The 24,570-nt window shown below is 41.1% G+C and overlaps 1 protein-coding gene across 2 annotated transcripts in view; it reads right to left on the bottom strand.

Annotated features, from left to right (window-relative positions):
• AKR1D1 (aldo-keto reductase family 1 member D1) overlaps nucleotides 1–20,400 on the bottom strand; it is a 39,930-nt gene extending 19,530 nt beyond the window's left edge. For both annotated transcript variants that reach the window (XM_007983066.3, XM_037991136.2), the window contains exons 1-3: nucleotides 20,226–20,400; nucleotides 7,727–7,894; nucleotides 4,310–4,426 (exon numbers count right to left, since the gene is read on the bottom strand). In XM_007983066.3, coding sequence (XP_007981257.1) covers nucleotides 4,310–4,426; nucleotides 7,727–7,894; nucleotides 20,226–20,318 — 378 coding nt within the window. In that variant the 5' untranslated portion in view covers nucleotides 20,319–20,400. The remainder of the gene's footprint in view (nucleotides 1–4,309; nucleotides 4,427–7,726; nucleotides 7,895–20,225) is intronic.
• Nucleotides 20,401–24,570: the final 4,170 nt, after the last annotated feature.

The following is a 24,570-nucleotide window of genomic DNA, read 5'->3' as shown; positions in this document are numbered from 1 at the left end:
AAGGAAATGTTTCTGAATCACAGCATTCTTTTTCTGTTGTTGTTTTTTGCTTGTTTGTTTTTGAGACAAGGTCTTACTCTGCTGCCCAGGCTGGAGTGCGGTGGCATGATTATGGCTCACTGCAGCCTCAATGTCCCCAGGCTCAGGTGATCTTCCCATCTCAACCTCCTGAGCAGCTGGGACTACAGGTGTGCACCACCAAGCCTAGCTAATTCTTTTGTATATTTTTTTGTAGAGTGGGGGTTTCATCATGTTGTCCAGGCTGGTCTCGAACTCCTAGGCTCAAGTGATCCACCTGCCTCAGCCTCCCAAAGTGCTGGGAATACAGGTGTGAGCCACTGCACCTGGCCTCAGGCATGCTTTTATAGCAGCACAAAACAGACTGAGAAGGGAATCAAGCAATTGGACAAAATCCATTACGTTCTTAAATTTCTCCCTAATTTGACCAGGCGCAGTGGCTCACACCTGTAATCCCAGCACTTTGGGAGGACGAGATGGGCCAATCAACTGAGGTCAGGAGTTCAAGACCAGCCTGGCCAACACAGCAAAACCCTGTCTCTACTAAAAATACAAAAATTAGCTGGGCTTGGTGGCGGGTGCCTGTAATCCCAGCTACTCAGCAGGCTGAGGCAAGAGAATCGCTTGAACCCAGGAGGCAGAGGTGGCAATAAGCTGAGATCATGCCACTGCACTCCAGTCTGGGCAACAAGAGCAAGACTCCATCTCAAAAAAAAAAATTTTTTTTCTTTAATTTTTTCGTCTAGCACATCACCTTTGTGAAACTCAACTTTCCTTTAGTGAAAACATTTTCCCCATTGTCTGCTTTAGGGAAAGACAATGTCTTCTCAACTTCCCCCCGTCTCCCTGGGAGCAGGGAACAGTCCCTTTTCTCCTTGATGCCACATTATTACTCATGTTAATTATCCATTCTGTCTCTGATTTCTAATCACTTTGACTTTCTCAACACTTACAACCCCCATTTCTGCTCCATATTTCTTGCCTTGTGTTTCCTAATTTTACTTACCTTCTGAATGGCCTTATGCCTCCATCATGAATTCTGTTACATGATTTTTACTTTCCCAGATTCTAATCAAGTGGTTATCAAACCTGAACCCACGTTAGATATCTTTAGGTGTTTCCCTTGACCTTCCATTGTGCCTATTTTACTCATCATTTCATCCTGATAAGCCTCTTTGTCTGTTTCCTTCATTCCTCTTCCTCACAGTCAGGTATTATTAGAAGAATAACCCAACCCTCTAAAAATCTATGCTATTGACTCTCATTCTTGTTCATTTATCTTTTAAACGTGTCATAATTTTAAACATTTTGTTGGCTAAAATTGTCTGCCTGACACTTAAAAAATAATAAAGTGCTAAAAATATTTTAGCAGGAAAGGTTTTCTGTTTTAAAAAACTTAAGATTCAAAAAAGCATGTGAAGTCGGATATGGTGGCTCATGCCTGTAATCCCAGCACTTTAGGAGGCTGAGGTGGGAGGATGGCTTGAGGCCAGGAGTTCCAGACCAGCACGGTCACCATAGCGAGACCCTGTCTCTAAAAAAGAAAAATTGAAAAATTAGGTGAGTGTGGTGACATACACCTGTCATCTGAGCTACTTGGGAGGCTGAGGCAGGAGGATTGCTTGAGCCTACAAGCTCAAGGCTACAGTGAGCAACACACCACTGCAGTCCAGCCTGGGTGACAGAGCAAGACCTTCTCTCTCTCTCTCTCTCTTTTTCTTTCTTTCTTCCTTCCTTCCCTCCCTCCCTCCCTCCCTCCCTCCCTCCCTTCCTTCCTTTCAAAACAGGGTCTTGCTGTCACCCAGGCTGGAGTGTAGTGGCGCGATCTCGGCTCACTGCACCCTCCACCTCCCCAGCTCAAGCGATCCTCCCACCTTAGTCTCCCAAGTAGCTGAGACCACAGGCACGTGCCACCAAGCTTGGCTGATTTTTGTATTTTTTGTAGAGATGGGGTTTTGCCATGTTGCCCAGGCTTGTCTCAAACTCCTGGACTCAAGTGATCTGCCAGCCTCAGCCTCCCAAAGTACTGGGACTACAGGTGTGAGCCGCCATGCTCAGCTGGCCCTACCTTAAGCAAACAAGCAAATAAACACCAAAAAACATGTCCTATTTTAGCTTCAAATATCAATTTCCCAATTATAGGTTCAGTTGGGAGGTAATGTCACTATATTGTGTCATTTCTCACTGTTAAAATTTTACCTCTGTGCCCTTGAACCCATCAAAAGTAAGAATAGAAATTATCTATTGTCTCCAAAAAGATTTAAATGTCATTAGTTAGTCACAGAGAAGTAAATTTTATTTTCTCACTTTTAGATAGAGTCATGTGCTGCATAATGACATTTTGGTCAATGACGGACTGCATGTATGTTGGTGGCCCATAAGATTATAATAGAATTTAAAACTCCTATCACCTAGTGACATCATGTTTGTGGTGTTGCTGGAGTAAACAAACCAACTGTGCTGCCAGGTATATAAAAGTAGAGCACACATAATCATGTACAGTATATCATACTTGATAATGATAATAAACAATTGCTGTTTTTACTATGGATACAACTTATATATTTGTTTTACTATACTTTATGATAATTTTAGCATGTTCTCCTTCTCCTTTTAAAAAATGTTAACTGTAAAAAAGCCCCAGGCAGGTCTTTCAGGAGGGATTCCAGAAGAAGACACTGTTGTCAGAGGAGGTGGCAGCTCCATGTGTGTTACTGCTCTGGAAGAACCTCCAGTGGGACAAGATGTGGAGGTGAAAGACAGTGATAATGATGATGCTGATCCTGTGTAGGCCTAGACTAATGTGTGTGCTTGTGTCTTAGTTTTTAACAAAAAAGTTAAAAAAAATTTTTAATAGACAAAAGCTTATACAATAAGAATACAAAGAAAGAATATTTTTATACAGCTGTACAACATGTTTGTGTTTTATTCATGTTATTAAAAAAGTAATTAATCACAGCACTTTGGGAGGCCGAGGTGGGCAGATCACGAGGTCAGGAGATCGAGACCATCCTGGCCAACATGGTGAAACCCCGTCTCTACTAAAAATACAAAAATTAGCCTGGCGTGATGGCACTTGCTTGTAGTCCCAGCTACTCGGGGGGCTGAGGCAGGAGAATCAGTTGAACCCGGGAGGCGGAGCTTGCAGTGAGCTGAGATCATGCCACTGCACTCCAGCCTGGCAACAGAGCGAGACTCCGTCTCAAAAAAAAAAAAGTAATCAGTATTAGTGTTATTATTAAGTATTATTACAAAGAATCAAAAAGTTAAAAAAATTAGAACATTTATAAGGTAAAAACGCTTACAATAAGCTAATGTTAATTTATTGTTGAAGAAAAACTATTATTTGATTGTGTACCCTAAGTGTGCAGTGTTTATAAAGTCTCCAGTCATGTACAGTAATGACCTAGGCCTTCACATTTACTCACTACTCACTCACCCAATTTTTATGCTGCAAGCTCCACTCATGGTAAGTGCCAGGTATAGGTGTATCTTATCTTTGATGCCATATTTTTACTATACCTTTTCTATGTTATGTTTAAATACACAAATATTTGCCATTGTGTTAACATTGTCTACAGTATTCAGAATCAGAATAGTAACATGCCGTGCAGGTTTGTAACCTAGGAGCAATCAGCTGGGCTATCTAGCCTAAGTCTGCCATAGGCTATACCATCTAGGCACAACGTGTTTGCGCTTTATTCATGTTATTACAAAAGTAATGCCATCTACCATGGTAAGTAAAACCTTACCACCTAGGTTTGTATAAGTACACGCTATATGATGTTTGCAGAACAGCAAAGTCGCCTCGTGACACATTTCTCAGAATGTATCCCATCGCTAAGCAACACACACATGTACACTGGGTCTTTCCAAATTTTTAAGACTTAGGTTAGAAATCTGACATTTGAACAAGAATCAACATGAACAAAGTGAGGATGAGGGCTGAGATTATGACTGTGTGAGTGGGAAGAAGGGTGTGCATCTCAATGCTGGGCTACAGTCAGGGGACTGCATGTTGGTTTGATGCAGAGAGTTTAAACTATAGTTGTAAAAACATGGTATAATAGAAATTGCATTGAATTAAAAAATCAAGAAACTTGGAAACCAAGCCTGAGTCTGCTAACATAATCTTCTTGGGTATTTGTTAGGCTAGGTTAGTACTCTCTGATCTATGGTAACAAAACACCACAATATTCAGTGGTGCTAAGTAATAAGCTAGCTTCATGCACATAGCTATTGGCTGATGGTTGCCAGGGTGCAGAGACCTGACTTAGGCATCTGAACTCACCTTAAAGGCCATGGGTACTTCAATGATGTAAAGATCCACGTAGTCTAGCTGGAGGACCCTGAGTGTCCTCTCCAGGGTTGGGCGGACCATCTCTGGGACGTGATTTGTAGCCCATAGCTGAAAGAATCAAAGAGGGATCATTAACTAATGTTCACACGATTTTTACAATAATGCAGCCCCTTTTTCTTTGTAAAGCACTCGTACACATTTTTTTTTTTTTTTTGAGAGAGGGGTCTCACTATATTGCCCAGGCTGATCTTTAACTCCTGGGGTCAAGCCATCTGCCCACTTCAGCCTCCCAAAGTGCCAGGATTATAGGTATCAACCACCATGCCTGGCCCCTTGTACACATTTTATTCACACATTTCATTTCACAAAAATACGTTTATGATGCAGTGTCATCTGAGTATAGGATGAGCTGATAAAACTCTTGACACTCAGAGCCTAGCTTGAGAGCTTGTTTGGAGGTTCTAGCAGGGGAGTGCAGCTACTCACATACCCTTGACCTAGAAACCCTCCTCCTTCATCAGGGAAAGCCATCCTCTTCCGCTGAGAGTGCAGCTTCAAGAGGTACAATTGCCCAGACAGCCAGACCAGCTGAATTAGCCCTGGTGACCAATGGGGTGACAGATGTTGCAGCCAGATCGCCCTCACATTTCCAGACATAATTTTATGCAAATCTACTGCAAGAGACTTACAGATCCTCCTGACCACAGAGTACCTAATTTGATGGCAGTCTTTCCCATTTCCGGGCGAATTTCCTAACTGACCCTTAGTGCTTGCATTTTTCCTCATGGTATAACTAGGGTTATGCAATGTTCTAGATGTCCTGACCTAGCCTGATACTTTATTGTCATGCCACTCTGATAAAATGAGCAAGGTTATGTGTGTGGCTTCACCAGGTCCTTCACATTGTGACAAGTGGTGTGAAAGCCTGGTGAAATTTTAAATTAGGGCACAGATCTACATTTGCTTTCACTGATCTTTTGTTCTTGTTGGGTCCTAGTTAGACCCCAGAGCAATTAAGTTACTCTTTCACTAAGGCATTACATAATGAAGGATCAAGGTTTGGTTGATCCTACCAGAGCATGTGTACCCTTAGGTGTCTGAGACATATGGTGCCAAGGTTGCTCATACCCACAGGACAAATTAGTACATCTTTTGGATTATCAGTTTTGCTCACAGATTTTTTGGGGGCATATAAGTTTAGAATCATACTTTTCTTTTTTGTTTCTTTTGTTTTTTTGAGACGGCGTCTTGCTGTGTCACTGAGGCTGGAGCGCAGTGGTTTGATCTTGGCTCACTGCAACCTCTGCCTCCCGGGTTCAAGCGATTCTCCTGCCTCAGCCTCCCAAGTAGCTGGGATTACAGGCACCTGCCACCACGCCTGGCTAATTTTTGTATTTTTAGTAGACGGGGTTTCCCCATGTTGGCCAGTCTGGTCTCAAACTTCTGACCTCAAGTGATGCTTCCTCCTCTGCCTTCCAAAGTGCTGGGATTATAGGCATGAGCCACAGCACCCAGCCTGAATCATACTTTTTTTGGTCACCAGAAAGGGCAAGCAAAATTGGTAAAATCTGATTTTTTTCCTCTGTTGGACAATGATTTTTTTTCTTGCCTTAAAAACACAGAGAAAATGTAACATGAAGAGAGTAGTGAAAAATGTGTCACGTGTGTTTTGATTGCTACTCTGGGTCCCTTTGGTGTTACTATTGCAATCCCTTCTAAGTGGAAATTCTGTTTGATATTTTAATTTACTTTTTTTTTTCATTCCTGGGTGTAGGCTGATGATATTTTAATTTACTTTTATTCAACAAACATACGTAGTATTAGCTTTGTACCAGGTTCGGTGTGACTGCTTTGTAAATGTGAACTCATAACAACTTTATGAAATAGTTGACATTATTATCCCCATTTTACAGAGAAAAAAAAACTCAGGTCCAGAAATGCTATGCAACTCAGGCAATAGTGACAGATCTGGGCCTCTGACCTGGGCAATCTTGTACCAGTTTGGGTACTTAATCACCCCCACATTGCCTCTCAGGTGCTGCTGAACTGCAGCGAAGACAATCCTGATGAGGCAATGACATGAACTCAGCTGCACATGCTGTTTCTGTTTGCTTAAGTAAACACCAATATTTCGCCCAAGTATGCTTTATTACATACAGCCCATATTGACATTGTATACGTATGAATATTGCTTTCCATTCACAACTGTACTTTTTGGACAATTTAAAGGATTAAAGTTAAAGGACAATTTAAAGAATGTTTTGACCACCTTTTCCTTGTATGCTAACTTTAGCCCCTATCATGGTAAGGAATGACTCTTACAATATGAGTCATTAAGCGAAAGGCTTGCATAATGTGCCTGCCCAGGAAGCCCACATAGCTGGCTTTTGGATTGGTGACCTTATGAGCTTGCTTTTGTTTTTGTTTTAAATTTACATTTGTTTGCTTTTATTAAACAAAATCTAGGCCGGGTGCGGTGGTTCACGCCTGTAATCCCAACACTTTGGGAGGCCGAGGCGGGCAGATCACGAGGTCAGGAGATCGAGACCATCCTGGTGAACACGGTGAAACCCCATCTCTACTAAAAATACAAAAAGATTAGCCGGGCGTGGTGGCGGGTGCCTGTAGTCCCAGCTACTTGGGAGGCTGAGGCAGGAGAATGGTGTGAACCCGGGAGGCGGAGCTTGCAGTGAGCCGAGATGGCGCCACTGCACTCCAGCCTGGGCGACAGAGCAAGACTCTGTCTCAAAAAAAAAAAAAAAATCTAAATGCCATTTCTGAGTTAATTACATTTGCTCAAATTCTTTTTTTTTTTTTTTTTTTTTTTGAGATAGGGTCTCGCTCTGTCACTCAGGTTGGAGTGCAGTGATATGAACATGACTCATTGCAGCCTTGACCTCCCTGGCTCAAGCCATCCTCCTGCCTCAACCTCCCAAAAAGCTGGGACTACAGGTGCAGGCTACCATGCCTGGCTAATTTTTGTATTTTTTTTTGTTGAGACAGAGTTTTGCCATGTTACCCAGGTTGGTCTTGAACTCCTGAGCTCAAGCAAAACACCTGCCTCAGCCTCCCAAAGTGAGGATTAGAGGTGTGAGACACTGCATCCAGCCAAATACTTTTTTAAAACCCTCTTTCTCTCCCCCAAATGCTACTCTGCTTACTTCTCCCAAATTAATAAATAATTCATTAATAGGATACAAGAATGTTGAAAATCCTATTTTGCATGATTTTGGTTCATTTTTAACACTTATCTTTTAAACAAAGAAACAACCCAAACTGTTATTAAGTACTGTGTACTCATGAATGCAATTACACACACACACACACACACACACAGAAGATGAATAATAAAATGAACACCTGAAACCTTCTCACTGTCCCCAGTGGAGGCTGAAGGCAAGATCTCACCTTTCCACAGTAGAAAATATCTTCCCTCCGCACCTTTCCTTCTGCTATCTTCTCCCTGATGGCCTCCCCAACTTCGTGTTCATTTTGGTAGATGTAGGCGCCATCAATATGTCGGTACCCTGTGTCAATAGCAACCTTCACCGATGTTGCACAGGCTCCCTTAGGGGTCTGAAGTGACAAAGAGGTTGGGTTTGGGGAAAAGAGAAATGGTCTTTCCTTTAATCACCATTAATCAGGACATTTTGCATGTACGTTCCTTTACAGCTAGAATGATATATTCTCAATTCCTTGCTGTTGTGATTGGAAGATGGTGTTCAGCAGCAGGAGAAACTAACCTCCCAGGGGCCTCCCCTCCCTCAGTGGGAGACACCATCTGTCCCAGGTCTGCCCTCAGCTTTGTGGCATCAAAAATGTGATTTGGGCCGGGTGCGGTGGCTCACACCTTTAATCCCAGCACTTTGGGAGGCTGAGGCGGGAGGATCACGAGATCAGGAGATTGAGACCATCCTGGCTAACATGGTGAAACCCCATCTCTACTAAAAATACAAAAAATTAGCCGGGCGTGGTGGCTGGTGCCTGTAGTCCCAGCTACTCGGGAGGCTGAGGCAGGAGAACTACATGAGCCTGAGAGGTGGAGCTTGCAGTGAGCCAAGATTGTGCCACTGCACTCCAGCCTGGGCGACAGAGCAAGACTCCATCTCAAACAAACAAACAAACTAAATGTGATTTGATCAATATTTCCTGTGACAGGAGAATTCATGGAAGGCTTTTTTATTGGAGGGCACGAGCTGATTGAAGAAGGCTAAATTATAAATCAAAGGTTGGGTAAACAAATTGAGATGTATCCACAGAATGGAATACTCCTCAGTAATAAAAAGGAATGAGGTAGGCCTGGTGTGGTGGTTCACACCTGTAATCCCAGGACTTTGGGAGGCTGAGACAGAAGGATTGCTTGAGGCCAGGAGTTTGAGACCAGCCTGGGCAACACAGGGAGACTCCATCTATACAGAAATTAAAGTAATTAGCTGGGTGTGGTGGCATGCGCCTTTGGTCCCAGTTACTCGGGAGGGTAAGGTAGGGGGATTGCTTGAGCCTGAGAGTTCAAGGCTGCAGTGAGCCATGATCATACCACTGTACTCCAGCCTGGGCAACAGAGACCCTGTCTCAAAAAAAAAAAAAAAAAAAAAAAAAGAAATGTAGCATTGATGACAACACATAGCATGGATGAATCTCAAAATAATTATACTGAGTGAAAGAAGCCAGCCCAAAAAGAATAAATACTTTAGTTTTTCTCTTCTAGCATTTTATATAAATGGAATCACAGTCTGTGGTGACAGACATAGATCAGTGATTGCCTGGGGTCGGGAGTTGGAGGAGGGATCGCAAAGTGGCATGAAGAAGCTTATAGAGTTGATAGCTATGTTCATTATTTTGATTGTGGTGATGGCCTCGCAGATGAATATACATCAGACTCATCAAATTGTATACTTTAAATATGGACAGTTTATTATATGTCATTTATGTGTCAAAACTGAGGAAAAATATTGTTGAGGAACATTTTATGTTTTAGGATATATTTTAATAAAATTTGGTAGCTACATCTTTGTTCATTTTATTAACTCACATTAAACTTAAGAATGAGCATATCCTGTCTCCTGAACACTGGTTTTTCATTTGCTATGGTTTGATTATTTGTGTCCCCTCCAAAACTCATGTTGAAACTGAATCTCCAATGTAACAAACGGCATTGAGATGTGGGACCTGATGGGAGGAGTTTGGGATTAATGCCACCATAAAAAGGGCCTGTGGGAGTGGGTTCTCCCTCTTCTGTCATGTGAGTAATGGTGTCTCTCCCCTCCAGAGAATGCAGCATTCAAGGTGCACCCTTGGAGGCAGAGAGACTGGGCCCTAACCTGCTGGCATCTTGATCTTGGACTTTCCAGCCTCCAGAACTGTAAGAGAATAAACTTCTGTTCTTTATCAGTTACCCAGTCTCAAGCATTCTGTTACAGCAACACAAAATAGAGTAAGACACCATGTTTCAGATTCCACAGAAATCCCTATGCCTCGGTTTTGATGGCATTTAAATACAAATGTGTTTCATTTTTGTTACATTTTTTAATGAGAAACAGCAATGAGATTTCCCTGAAGACAAACATCTAGTCTCATCAAATATAATTTTCAAAGCATCTTTTAGAGAGTGTGTTGTGTGAGAGGGTTAGTTCTATTTTCTGATTTGCACTGACTTGGTATTGAAGGTTGATTGTTCTGATCTTGCTCAACAAATGTTGGTCAACTACTTGTGCTTTCTTTAGTGTTCTAACCAAATGCTGGACAAATCACATCAGACATGTGAACTCTGGTCCACAGCTATTGATTTGTTGTAGGCTGAGTGAGAGAATAAATCTGAAATGTATTTCTAGTGACTTTATAGTCCTGGGCAGGAAACAGAAAGCTTTGGGAGCATATATTGTATTTTCCCCGCCCCCCGCTTCAGTTGAAAGTCGTCACTATAGAGAAGATAAGAGGATACGAAAAATGAACAAACTAGCTACATAGATGATATTATAAGATTCATAGTCACAAATATCAAATAGCTGGGAAAAGGAGACACACATTCCAGGAATATTAGAAATATTTGTTTGGTTAATTAACAACATGATTAATAGGACTTGGAGAGTAATTGAGTCAAAAGGCCAGAAAAAGCCTGTAAAATGAGATGTTATGAATGACAAGTGTGACAACCAAAGTACAGTGGGAAGGGGAGGTGAGGCATGGTGTCCAGAAATTTACAGGGAAGAAAATAAACATCTACTTTCATTCTCAAGTATCTACATCATTATTATTATTATTATTATTATTATTATTCTTAGAGACAGGATCTCTGTCACCCAGGCTGGAGTACAGTGGCACAATTATGGCTCACTGCAGCCTCGGCCTCCTGGGCTCAAGTGATTCTTCTACCTCAGCCTCCCGAGTAAGTGGGACTACAGGCGTGTGCCACCATGCCTGGCTAACATTTTTGTAGAGATGGGGTTTTGCCATGTTGCCCATGCTGGTCTCAAACTCTTGGGCTCAAGCGATCCTCCTGCCTTGGCCTCCCTCTACATATTATTAATATATGAAGCTTAATACTGGATGGTAAATAGAATCTCAGAAACATCACTGAGATTTTGTGGGCTGGAACTGATCATTTAAATGAAGAGCTAAAGTACACAATGAAGGGTGTCCCAGACAAATACATATTAAAGTAGGCGCTTGTATTTTCAAAGATTAACCCAAAAAATGAAGTACAAAGGAGAGCATTTAGGATAAAGAAAGTATGGCCAGGGATTGTGGCTCACGCCTGTAATCCCAGCACTTTGAGAGGTCAAGGCGGGCAGATCACCTGAGGTCATGAGTTCAAGACCAGCCTGGCGAACATGGTGAAACCCCACTTCTACTAAAAAATACAAAAATTAGCCAGGTGTGGTAGTGGGCGCCTGTAATCCCAGCTACTTGGGAGGCTGAGGCAGGAGAATATCTTGAACCTGGGAGACATAGGTTGCAGTGAGCCAAGATCATGCCACTGCACTCCACCCTGGGTGACAGAGCGAGACTCTGTCTCAAAAAAGAAAGAAGGAAGGTAGGAAGAAAAGGAAGGAAGGAAGGAAGGAAGGAAGGAAGGAAGGAAGGAAAGAAGGAAGGAAGGAAGGAAGGAAAGAGAGAGGTAAAGGCAAGGGCTAAGGCAGGAGTGTAGTCCACCATGGTGCTGCATATTTGGATGATGACTCATTTAACAAGGATTATGGCACAGAAACAAGTTATAGTAGTGAAAATCTTCAATTATTCAGCTATTACCGGGGAGTCTCTTCTAAAAGCTGGATATTTACTTACTGGATATTTACTATTTACTTATTTATTTATATGTTTATATTTATATACTTGCTGAAAAATATTGTCCCTCAGAAGGCAGAAGCAGCAGTGAGATGTATTACTATTTTGTACTTAATTCTAATCAATATGGAGGAACTAGTTGGGACTGTGGACATGAGGACCACACTTTCTAATTCTTTGTTGTTGTTGTCAGACGGAGTCTCGCTCTGTCACCAGGCTGCAGTGCAGTGGTGTGATCTCGACTCACTGCAACCTCTACCTCCTGGGTTCAAGCAATTCTCCTGCCTCAACCTCCTGAGTAGCTGGGACTCCAGGCACACGCCACCATGCCCAGCTAATTTTTGTACTTTTAGTAGAGACGGGGTTTCACCATGTTGACCAGGATGGTCTCAATCTCTTGACTTTGTGATCTGCCAGCCTCGGCCTTCCAAAGTGCTGGAATTACAGGCATGAGTCACTGCACCTGGCCCACACTTTGTAATTCTTAAATGTGGCACAAAGAAATCCTACATGAATTCTGACACATTTTTTAGGAAAACCAGTTTTGAAAAAAATTAGAAAGATCAAATAGGATACCACATAAATGATATGATAGGAGAATCTAAGATATAAAAATTTGATTCCACAATGAAGGACAATCTCACTGAACAGTAAAACAAAAAAATCCGGTTTCCTAAAATGACTGAGAGCATCTCCTTCTACTTAAGAAAATTAAAAATGCTAGATTAGGCCGGCGTGGTGGCACACGCCTGTAATCCCAGCACTTCGGGAGGCTGAGGTGGGAGGATCGCTCGGGCCCAGGAGTTTGAGAACAGCCTGGGCAACATGGCGAAACCCCATCTCTATAAAAACTACAGAAATTAGCCGGGTCTGGTGACTCGCTTGAGCCTGGGAGGCAGAATTTGCAGGGAGCCGTAATCATGCGAATGCGCTTCAGCCTGGGTGACAGAGCAAGACCCTATCTCAAAAAAAGAAAAAAAAAACAAAAAACAAAAAAACAAAACTAGATTAAAACTTTTAAAAACTGCTGAAAAGACAGTAGGCATTTATTAATTCAAACTAAATTTTATGGGAAAGTCTGAATGCAGAAATGAGAGGTGCAGGAGATGAAAAAGTTAACTAAAAAAACTCCCTGAAAGGCTATGGCCACCTCCAGTCCCTGGGAGATTTCATAACCTATGTAACCAGAGTCTGCTGACCAGTTTAATGTGGTCACTGGGTAGCAGTGCCTCCAGGGCACCTGGAGCAAACACACACAAATGCTGTCTGAAAGAAAATACTTGTTTTTCACCCTTGATGCACGTTCACAAATACTTTTTTTTAAAAGTAGTATTAACCTGCACACAGTTGAAGAATTCAGGTACCCCAGAAAACAAAGTTCCATAAAGGAAGACTGGCAGAAACAATTGAGAGCCTAAACAGAACCATAGATCCTAATATTGGAACTATCATTAGAATGAAATTGCACCTGTATCTTACACCATATACAAAAAGTCAACTCAAAATGGATTAAAGATTTTTAAGACCAGAAACTGTAAAACTCCTAGAAGAAAACATAAGGGAAAGAGCATCATGACACTGGGGTAGGCGATGATTTCTTGGATATGACACCAAAAGCACAAGAAACAAAAGCAAAAATAGGTTGTTGGGACTACATCAAGCTAAAAAGCCTCTGCACAGAAAAGGAAACACTCAACAGAGTTAAAAGGCAACCTGTGGAATAGGAGAAAATATTTGCAGACCGTATACCTCACAAGGGGTTAATATCTTAGATATAATTAAAAGGAACTTCTACAACTCAACAGCAAAAAAACAAAAACAAAAAACAAACAAACAAACACCCCAAAGAAAAAACTAACCTGATTAAAAAGTTGGCAAAGGAGTTGAGTAGACATTTCTCCAAAGAAGACATACAAATGGCCAATAGGTATATGAAAAGATACTCAACATCGCTATCCATCTGGGAAATGCAAATCAAAACTACAATTAAATAACACCTCACACCCATTAGGATGACTATTATCAAAAAACTGAAAGATAACAATTATTAGTGAGGATGTAAAGAAATTACAACTCTTGTACACTGTTGGTAGAAATTTAAAATGGTGCAGCTACTATGGAAAACAGTATGGAGTTTCCTAAAAAAATTAAAGATATATTAGACCATGTTGGTCAAGGAAAAATAGAACTACCATATGATCCAGCAATCCTACTTCAGGGTGTATATCCAAAGGAAATAAAATCACTATCTTGAGGAAATATTTGCACTTCCATGTTCACTGTAGCATTGTTCACAATAGGTAAGATATGGAAACAACCAAAATGTTCACTGACAGATGAGCAAGTAAAGAAAATGTGGTACATAAACAGTGTAATATTATTCAGCCTCAAAAAAGAAGGAAATTCTGCAATGCCCAACAACATGGATGAACCTGGGGGACATTATACTAAGTGAAATAATTCAGTCACAGAGTAATACCGCAATAAAAAATTGGAATTATTAGTCAAAAGTTAAAATAACTATGATTGTTTTGATTAAAGAAATAAACTTGAGGCTGGGCATGGTGACTCATGCCTATAATCTCAGCACTTTGGGAGGCTGATGCAGGAGGATTGCTTGATGCTAGGGGTTTGAGACTGGCCTGGGCAACATAGTAAGACCCTGTCTTACAATAAAATAATAAAATAAAATAAAAGCAAAAATTAGAAAATTATCCAGGCATGGTGACGTACACCTGTCTGTACTCCTAGCTACTCGAGAGGCAGAGGCAGGAGGATTGCTTGAGCCCAGGAATTGAGATCTTCAGTGAGCTACGACTGCACCACTGCAGTCCAGCCTGGATGACAGAAGACCCTCATCTCTATTTAAAAAAAAATTAAATTTAAAAACAAAGAATAAATGTGGAAATCTCTGTAAAGGACAGAAAACTATGAAAAGTACCCTAGAAGATTTAGGAAAGAACCAAACACAGCAATTCTATAAACAAAACAAACAAACAAAAATCTGGTAAGACATCTAAAATTAAATGGATGCATCAGTAGCATATCGGACATGGCAAGAAGGAATTAGGTAGAAGGAAGAAGGTAAATCAGCAGAAATGATCCAGCACTGCTTCTCCATGTTAATGTCCAGCATTCCCTGTGTCCTTTGAAAACGACGCAGAAGCTGCTGCCTTGGAACATGTGCTCCAGGCAGGATCTACCTGCATATTGCCTCCTAGTCAACAGACCAATAATTAGTTGTTCCAAGAGGGGGTTTCCAGTGAATATCACTTGGTATTGGAGTCATGTTAGAATATATCCTTCTAAATGTAAAAGGTAGGAGTTCTTGCCGGGCATAGTGGCTCATGCCTGTAATCCCAGCACTTTGGGAGGCTGAGGGGGGTGAATCACCTGAGGTTGGGAGTTAGAGACCAGCCTGATCAACAGGGAGAAACCCCATCTCTATTAAAAATACAAAAATTAGCTGGGTGTGGTGGTGCACACCTGTAGTCCCAGCTACTCAGGAGGCTGAGGCAGGAGAATCACTTGAACCAGGGAAGTGCAGGTTTTGGTGAGCCGAGATCGATTGCACCATTGCACTCCAGCCTAGGCAACAAGAGCAAAGGTCTGTCTCAAAAAAGAAAGGTAGGAGTTTTTTTTATATTTGGGATATTATCCCTTATGAGATCTCCTGGCTGAATAAAGGAAGAGGGTGATACACTGAGGGAACTGCACACCGAGACACCACGTGCAATGCAGGTGGAGAGCAGGTGTGAGAGTGGATCTTGGGGTGCAGCATCAAGAGGAAGGTGGAATTTCAAGTTGGATAAAGGAGAGTTTATTGATATGGAAACACTATCCTCTGATACCTCACTTAACACCTCAGGAAACAGTGGCAACACACTGCCAGCGTAACTCTTGAAATCTTGGAAAAAGTGAGATCCACATACATGAAGTAGACATTCCAGAAATACCATGGCAGATGGTCAAGAGAGGGCTCAGGAAGCTCAGAGAAGGGAGCCCACTATAGTGGATATACTATGTAAGGCCGGAAACCCGCGGATGATCTGTGTTTTGCAGCAGGGCCCAGATAGCACTCCTTTTACCAGAGAGATAGCAATGCTTTAGCGACAGAAACAGCAGAGTTGTTGAGCTCAATTACAGCTGTCCTCTGTAGACAAGGCAGACTGTGTGAGATGTTGAAACACTAGGTTTACTAAAAAAAATTAGGGCCCAGGTGTGGTGGCCCAGACCTCTAACTTCAGCACTTCAGGAGACCAAGACAGGAGGATTGCTTGAGCCCAGGAGTTCAAGACCAGCCTGGGCAACATAGTGAGATCCTGTCCTTGTTTTTAAAGCTAGGAATGATGGAATTTTAAAATAATAGAGGCTACATGGTAGTACTAACTTCAGAAGTGAAGTGGGCACTGTTATCAAAATGAGTGGTATCCAAAGAGCATGACCTGCAGAGATGCTTTGCAGAGATGGTTAATTAGACATGAAATCCCTAGAGTTTTCAGGCAACATACAGGATGCTCAGTTAAATTTGAAATTCAAATGGGCAAGACTTTTTTGTATATGCACATTCCAAATATTAAATGGGATGGAACATACTTATATTTAAAAATGACTCATTGTTCATCTGAAGTTCAAATTTACCTGGACATCTGATATTTTTACTTGATAAATCTGGCAACCCTACCCTAAAGGCAAGTTAAGATAGGCAGCCAACAAGTGTATTGCATAATTTACAGAAACCAAAGCAGTCTGCATGGATTATTGGGCTGGGCATGGTGGCTCATGCCTATAATCCCAGCAATTTTGCAGGCCAAGGTGGGAGAGTCGCTTGAGTCCAGGAGTTTCAGACCACCCTGGGCAACATAGAAATACCTCGTTTCTATTAAGAATTAAAAAAAAAAATGGATTACTGGAAGGCTGATGGAAGTTCTTTTAAGATAAAGTCATAGGTATGGCTGTATACTAGGAAAAGCATTAAGAAGAAAGCACACTACCCAGAAGGCGCCCTCAGGCTCCATAGGCAGCATATTCCATACTTGCAGTACTATTCCTACCCATTTATTGAGTGACATGAATACACCAGGTTTCAGTAGACCCAGAATGGGGAAGGGCTCAGCAGAAGTCTAGACTTTACCACAAGCATCCCTGCCACTTGGGCCATATGACCCAGCAGGCTCTATTGTTTACATGTGGCATGGAATTTATGGCAAGCCTCAGTTGGAGAATTACAAGGTAAGCCTGTAGGGTTCTGGAGCAAGTCATGCCATCTACATTGATGACATTGCTGCTGAGCCCTGTAGAGATAGTATATCTGGCCATGGGCCGTGATGTGGCTGTGTGGCCAGAGCTGCCCATTATGAGCTGGGTTATATAAAATCCACTACAACATAAGTTTGGGTGGGTCAGTGGAAATCCATTGTAAGATATAATTGGCACATTTGTGATTGGACACAAGTTAGACAAGACAGCATGCCATCCAGATGTCATCCAAAATCTGAATGAGTTGCTGTTGCTTACAAATTGATAATTACTTTACAGTGTTCTCCAAAAAGTGTTACAAGACTGGCCAACAACTGGATTATTACTCATGATGATTGTCTATACTGGAGGACAAGCTGCCACCCTCTTGTAGTGTGATCTCTACTGTGTCCTCAATAATAGTCCCCCGAGTGTTAGTTGCTTGTGTTTTTTCTTTTTTCTTGTAGAAATAAAGAGGAAAAGAAAGCATTGCTTGCACTCATGTCTAGTATCAAAATGGGGAAGTAGGAAAAAATGGATAAATAGGCTTAACTCTCTGAAACCATTCATTTATGCTTTCTGCCTGGCCCCTGGTCCCCTTAGGTAGAGCTTATGAGACCTTCACCCTGTCCTCAGCTTAAAACCACATCTGAAAAAATTACTTGGTGTAAGAGCAAGGCTTTTCTTTCCTCAGGTGAAACAAAGCTCCCTGGGGGATCAGAAGAGGGGAATTAGATGGGCATTGGGGAGAAAGTAAGGAATGTTTAGGGCTGGGTGTCATAGCTCATGCCTGTAATCCCAGCACTTTGGGAGGCTGAGGCAGGCGGATCACTTAAGCCCAGGAGTTTGAGACCAGCCTGGGCAACACGGCAAAAACCTGCCTCTAATAAAAATAAAATAAATAAAATAAAAGGAATGTTTAAAGGATGGCACATTCCTGAGAAATGGGTTCTGAGCCCTGCACCCCCACCTCCCTCTGCTCAGGGGCAAAACTGTAGTGGGTGTTTTAGGCTTCTCCTGGGTACTCACCAAGAGCTTGGACTGCACTTCTCTTTTGCCCCATGGCTCATTCAGATTCTGAAAACTTGCTGCAACTACAGCAGTCTCAACAAGAGCCACTCAGGAAGGAATATTCCCCCATCTAACTTTCTGGGCCATGCCTTCTCTGTAGCTTGTACCCCATAATTAGACTTGCTCATCTCTTTCATCTTTGAACAATAGTTATCTCCTGTAAGGGACTTACATGGGGGAGATATAACAAATGATAGAAAATATAGTTTTGAGAATCTCTGCATATATGTGGTTGGAGCCAAGATTGTGAATGAGATCATAAAGAGACATTGTACAAAGAAAGAAGAGAAAGGGGCCAAGGATCAAACTCATATAATTGTTCCAAGAGTAATTTTCAATTGCATTACCAAAAACAAGGGAGGTGGGCAGCTGAAGTGGAATGTGGGATTGTGATCCAAGTTTTAACTACTCTTGCTATGGGTAGTTTATTTCTCCTCGTCTGCCTTCCATTCTCTATGCTACAACCTGAGTTTTATCTTTCAAAAACACAGATCTAGTGATGCTCTCTCTTTGCTTCTAAACTTTAGATGATGTGTCATTACTATAGAATGAAGTTTCAACTCCTAGCTGAGCATAGTGGCTCATGCCTGTAATTCTAGCACTTTGGGAAGCTGAGGCAGGTGGATTGCTGGAACCCAGGAGTTCAAGACCAGCCTGGGCCATATGATGAAACCCCTTCTCTACAAAAAATACAAAAATTAGCTGGGCATGGTGGCACCTGCCTGTGGTCCTGGCTACTTAGGAGGTTGAGTCAGGATGATTGCTTGAGTCTGGGAGGCAGAGGTTGCAGTGAGCCAAGATTGCATCATTGCACTCCAGCCTCGGTGACAGAGTAAGACCCTGCCTCAAACAAACAAACGAACAAACAAAGTTCCAACTCCCTACCATGGTGTTCAAGGTCCTTGGTAATCCAACAAAATTCCAACTCCTTAGCATGGTGTTCAAGGTCCTCGGTAATCCAACAGAATTTCAACTCCTTGGCATGGTGTTCAAGGTCCTTGGTAATCCCTGTCTTAATCTGCATTTTCAGATTCAGCTACCATCACCATTAACTCCCTGTGCCAGGCACTATGGGCTTGGCATTCCCTGGATATATCATATATCCTTCTCTGTCTAAATAAAATGTCTCTATACTTCTTATTGCCAAAAATGTCCTGCTTTAGGTGTGCTTCTCTGTCTGGTACATTCATGCTCAACTTCAAATAGTTCATTCATACATGACCACTCAAATTTCGGTAGCATTTCTACACATGTCACTGTTTATTCTCGTAATCAACATTAAATGTTGAACTGCAACAAGGAAAAGATATTCTCATAAGCTGAAACTTTACTGTTTTAAAGGAAGCCTGTTTCAATCTTCATGGTCAAATTTAATTATTTCCATTTCTATGCTGATATGGTTTGGCTGTGTCCCCACCCAAATCTCATCTTGAATTATAGTTCCTATTATCCCCACATGTTATGGGAGGGACCCAGTGAGAGGTAATTGAATCATGGAGGAGGTTACTTCCATGCTGTTCTCAGGATAGTGAGTAAGTTCTCATGACATTTGATGGTTTTACAAGGGGCTTTTCCCCTTTGGTTCAGCACTTCTCCTTGCTTCCATCTTATGAAGAAGGACATGTTTTCTTCCCCTTCTGCCATGATTGTAAGTTTCTTGAGGCATCCCCAGCCATGCTGAACTCTGAGTCAATTAAACCTCTTTCCTTTATAAATTACCCAGTTTCTAGGGTATGTCTTTAATAGCAGCATGAGAATTGACTAATACATACGCTTTCAGAGACTGTTTACAAAGAGTTCTAGAATAGCATTGATCCTTATCTTTGTCATTCTACAATTAGTTGTAAAGAATCTGCCCCATCTATTTGATTTTTAATCTCTGGATAACACAGACATTGTTTTTCTCAATATGATACTTCTATCACCTAATGCTTAGTGCATGGCAAGTATTCACTAGGTGTTAGACTGAACTAAAAATTATCTAATAATAAAAAAAACACAAGTCATAAACACACAAATTTCATGTGACTCAGTTCACTCTAGTAATCAGCATTTAGCTAAATTTCAGTAAAGGAAGCAGAAAGTTCTCCTTCTCTAATCCAAACTAATTTTTAATCATGAATTGATTTAGTTTAACCTTTGGCTTAATACCTATTCAGTAAATAGTAGTCCTTTCATTATTACAAATTGAGGTTGCTTCCATTACTACAAAAAGTAAGTAAATGAGATCTGCTTAAAATAAATTGCAGATCATGCTATAGGCTAATGTTAAAAGAAACAAACAAGCAAACAAAGAGAGAAAAGATAAGCTTACTGATTTAGGCTCTGAGTAGGTACCAAGTCCGATGATGGGAATGCTGTTTCCATCACTTAGAGGTATGCGGTGACTTGCAGCACTGAGATCCATTGTGGAGACAGAATCTGATTGTAGGAGTGATTCTGAACACCACAGGGAGTCTTTTTAAAAAGGTGTCCTAGAGCCTATTCAATCAAAGAAAGGAAGGCCAGAGGGAGGAGCAGAGGGAAGGGAGATTAACACACCTATTTCTCAACCTGTTTTTTTTTTCAAGGTTGTCCTGGAAATCCTAAGCATGGTTGTCCTTTGAACTTCATCAGAGGCTTGTAAAACATAACCTATTGAGAGCTTATGCTTACTTCTTCACAACAAAATATTGAAAAAAACAAAAAGAAGCAAATCTATCTGGCCTCTATCAGTTAGGATGCTTTTGTTGGCAAATAAGAGACTGATATAGTTTGGCTGCATCCCCAACCAGATCTCATCTTGAATTGTAGCTCCAATAATCCCCAACATCATGGGAGGGACTTGGTGGGAGGTAGTTGAATCATGGGGGCGTGTGTTTCCCATGCTGTTCTTGTGATAGTGAATAAGTCTCACAAGATCGGATGGTTTTATGAAGGACAGTTCCCCTGCACATGCTCTCTTGCCTCCTGTCATGTAAGACGTGCCTTTGCTCCTCCTTCACCTTTTGCCATGATTGTGAGGCCTCCCCAGCCATGTGGAACTGTGAGTCCATTAAATCTCTTTTTATTTATAAATTACCCAGTCTCGGTTGTCTTTATCAGCAGTGTGAGAACAAACTAATACACAGATCTATCTTAAATTCTCTTAAACTATAATGGAAATTTATTGGTTCATATTCCTCAAATTCTGGCAGTAGGGCTAGCTTCAGGGGAGATTAGACGTTTTCTAGGACTTCCTAGGAGATTTGGATGCAGCAGGACTGGAAAGGGATCTAGGATCTTTATCACAAGTTAAGCTTATCACCAGTTAAACTGGACTAGAGGAACATAATATGGTCAGGACCAATTTCTCACTTCTCGTTCTTCTCTCTGCTTTCTTGTTCTCTCAGGAAGCTCTCTCTCTCTCTGTTCCCTTAACATTGAAAAGTGTTTACTGACTGTCCTTGGAGTGACAAGGTTTCAGTTTCAAACAACAAAAAAGAGATCTTACTTTCTCAGTAGCTCAAACAGTAGTCCCAAAATTGAAACTTATTGGCCTTGATTGTCTTTCTTGCTTCGTGGATCCATCACGAAATCAATCACAGTGGCCAAAAGAAATAAAAGACATTTCCTTAAAAAAGTTAGAAGCCATTTCTAAATTTGGAGTTGGGGGTTGAAGGAGTGCAGGAAATTCCACCCCAACATATGGCTTCCTGGTATAATGAAGATTTTGAAGTAAAGACCCTTAGAAATCAACAGGCTCTGGAAAACACTTTTCCCTGTCTACATAAAGATAGGATGGACCCCACCAAGGAGAACAATTGCTCTTTTTCCCCTCCCTGTTATCTCATGATCCACTACAAAAAAAGAAGACCAAGAATGTGTTGGGAGTCAGAAACTGATACCCCAAAATATGGCACTTTGACATACTGAACTGGAAAAGCCTCAAGGTCTCTCTGACCTCTACTCCCCACCACCTCTCCCAAAGTGAAGTTCCTTTATCTGCCTGAGATCCAGACCCACCGAAAGGAACAATTCTTTTTTCTTCCTCTCCCTGTAAGACTAAGAATGTAACCCCTCCTGAACAAACCCTTTCACAAGGTAATGTACAAGGTAATCTCTACTCCCTGATCCATTCATTCTCCCTAGTGATCCCCTCAACAGAAGTCCTCTTTTCCCCTCTCCCATAACCTGATTTGCCAGTAAATAAGCTTCTAAACCCCACTGTGGGTGGGGAATCACCCTGTGGTTCTCTCTGTGTAAACATATAGTTAAATAAAATTGTATACCTTTTCTCCAATTAATCTGCCTTTTGTGAGTTGATTTTTCAGTGAAACTTCAGAAGGCAAAGAGGAAGTTTCCCTGGCCTGTACACTTCACAGGTCACTGAGTCCACAATGGTTAAAATGTCCCTGAATTTGAAACTGGCCAAATTGTCCCATATTTATGGATTTTTGAATAAACATCGAAATGGGCTCTCTATCTTAAAACTTGAAACTTATGTCTTAACTGAGTTTTTTCCTCAGGAAACTGACCCTCAGGCAAGGGACCTAAACTCACTAGATCACCACATCCAGATACTGAGACACCAAACACCTCATTCATCAGGATTGCTTCCTTATCCCTCCCTAATTTCTTTTCCCCACCTTCCCTGCTGTGTAAACAGACCAATTTTGGTCAATCCGGGAGACAGATTTGAGACTAAACTCCCATTCTCCTTGGCTGCAGGACTAGATTAAAGCCTTCTTCTCTGGCAATCCTTGTTGACTCAGTGATTGGCATTCTGTGCAGGGAGCAGCACAATCTTGACGGAACTCCTGGTGTTTCAGCAATAAAGTTTGTCTATAATTGACTTACCCTCTCTCCAAGAGTCATTCTTGCTTATGTCCACATTAACACATAACGTATATATAACATGTTCAGTATTCACATTAACAGCAGACACAGTAATTTAAACTAGGCTGTGGCAATGTGGAACATGGCAGTAATGGTCTTCAATATCATTTTTAAATTGATACAACAAATGCTTACTGTGCACCCTTGTGTGGTAAAATGTTGATTAGCATGTGTTTATTTTTATTATTACTGATTTTTTGCTATTTAGTTCTATGCATTTTAACACATATATAGATTTTTGTAACCGCCACCACAATTGGGATACTGAAAAGTGCTATAACCCGAAGAACTCTATCCTATCACACCCTCCCCTATCCCTTAATCCATAGAAATCACTGTTTTCAATCACCATAGTTTTATTTTTTGAAATTATCATAAAAATTGAATCACTACCATTTTGCCTCCCCAGTAGCAATGCAGCTGAGTTGCAGTTGTCCTGTATCCTGACATCACTTAGTATTTTTTATTTTAGCCTTCTAGTAAATTTGTTGTGTTATTTCATTGTTATTTTTATTTGCATTTCCCATGTGGTTGATGGTGTTGGACTCGTTTTTCTTTTTTCCTTTTTTTGGTTTTGAGAGATGAAATTATTTATGTTTAGCAGGGAAGGAACACCATAGCCTAGTGGTAGAAACTAGGCCACTGTCCGCTGATAGGTATCAGGACAGACAAAGTCAGACTGTGGGACAATAATCTTTGATGTTCAAGTCCTTCGCATTGTCAGGATCCTGCTGATTGGACTATCTGGGAAAGGTTGCCTCTAGACTGGACAAGTGCCAGTTCCTTCTGAGCCTTCTAAGGTTGGTGCAAAAGTAATTGTGGTTTTTGCTATTACTTTTAAATGGGAAAAACCACAATTACTTTTGCACCAACCAAATATTATAGAATGAGTGTTGCATCATGTGATGTAAAAGTGGTTACACAGTAACACTGAAGAATCTAGACAGGATGCATTGAACAACTGTGATAAAGGCACTTGCCAGAAAAAGAAATTATGACTTTGGTAAAAGACTGTTCATCCAGTGGACTAGATAACTAAACCCAGATCTCATAAATACGCTAAAAAATTCCAGCACAGTCTATTCTTATACAAATGTATTTGCACCAAGGTATGTTTGTTCTGGCATAAACTCCCTCTTGGTTAGCGAAGAGGAAATCAAGATGAAATATGTTATTATCCATTCAGACTCTGCATCATCAATTTAAACTGTTGAATGGGTTTCCGGTGGCAGTGTACACATAAGAAATAGTATTTTGGTAGGGCAGGGACTCAAAGGAGAGTATAAACATTACATATCTTAGAAAGAGAGAGCTAATCATTGGACCCTAATGGTGGACATATTTTCTGAGTGAAGTTAAATAATTCCTTCAGGATACAGTGACTCTGAAGAAAGCAACTGACCATTGCAGAGAGTAGAGCGGAGTTCCTGGGTTTAGTTAATGATCTAATAAGAAGTATTTTGTAATGTGGAGGTAAAGTCCAATTTTTACAAGGTTGAAGGTTGGAACTCATAATGTGAGAGACATTTCAGTACTAAAAGAAATTTGTATAAGAACATCTATCTTGACAATATTTAAAGAAACATCTATGGCATATGTTTCCCCCAAATGGATATTGGTTCACCAATCAGATTTATAGCAGTAACTAAAGTCTGAGAAAAATGTACAAGAGTGTTTTCTCTCTCTTGAAATGCCACAAAAAAAGACCACAGAGGCTTAGAAGTTAAAAAAAAAAAAGTACAAAACAGACTGAGAACTCTTGACCCAGTCACTGGACAGCTTCAACATATGCTATTAGGCAA

This window comes from Chlorocebus sabaeus, chromosome 21 (assembly GCF_047675955.1).
Source record: "Chlorocebus sabaeus isolate Y175 chromosome 21, mChlSab1.0.hap1, whole genome shotgun sequence".
NCBI classification, from domain to species: domain Eukaryota; kingdom Metazoa; phylum Chordata; class Mammalia; order Primates; family Cercopithecidae; genus Chlorocebus; species Chlorocebus sabaeus.
Note: the sequence above shows the minus strand (reverse complement) of the source record. Positions and strands in the feature narration are given on the sequence as shown.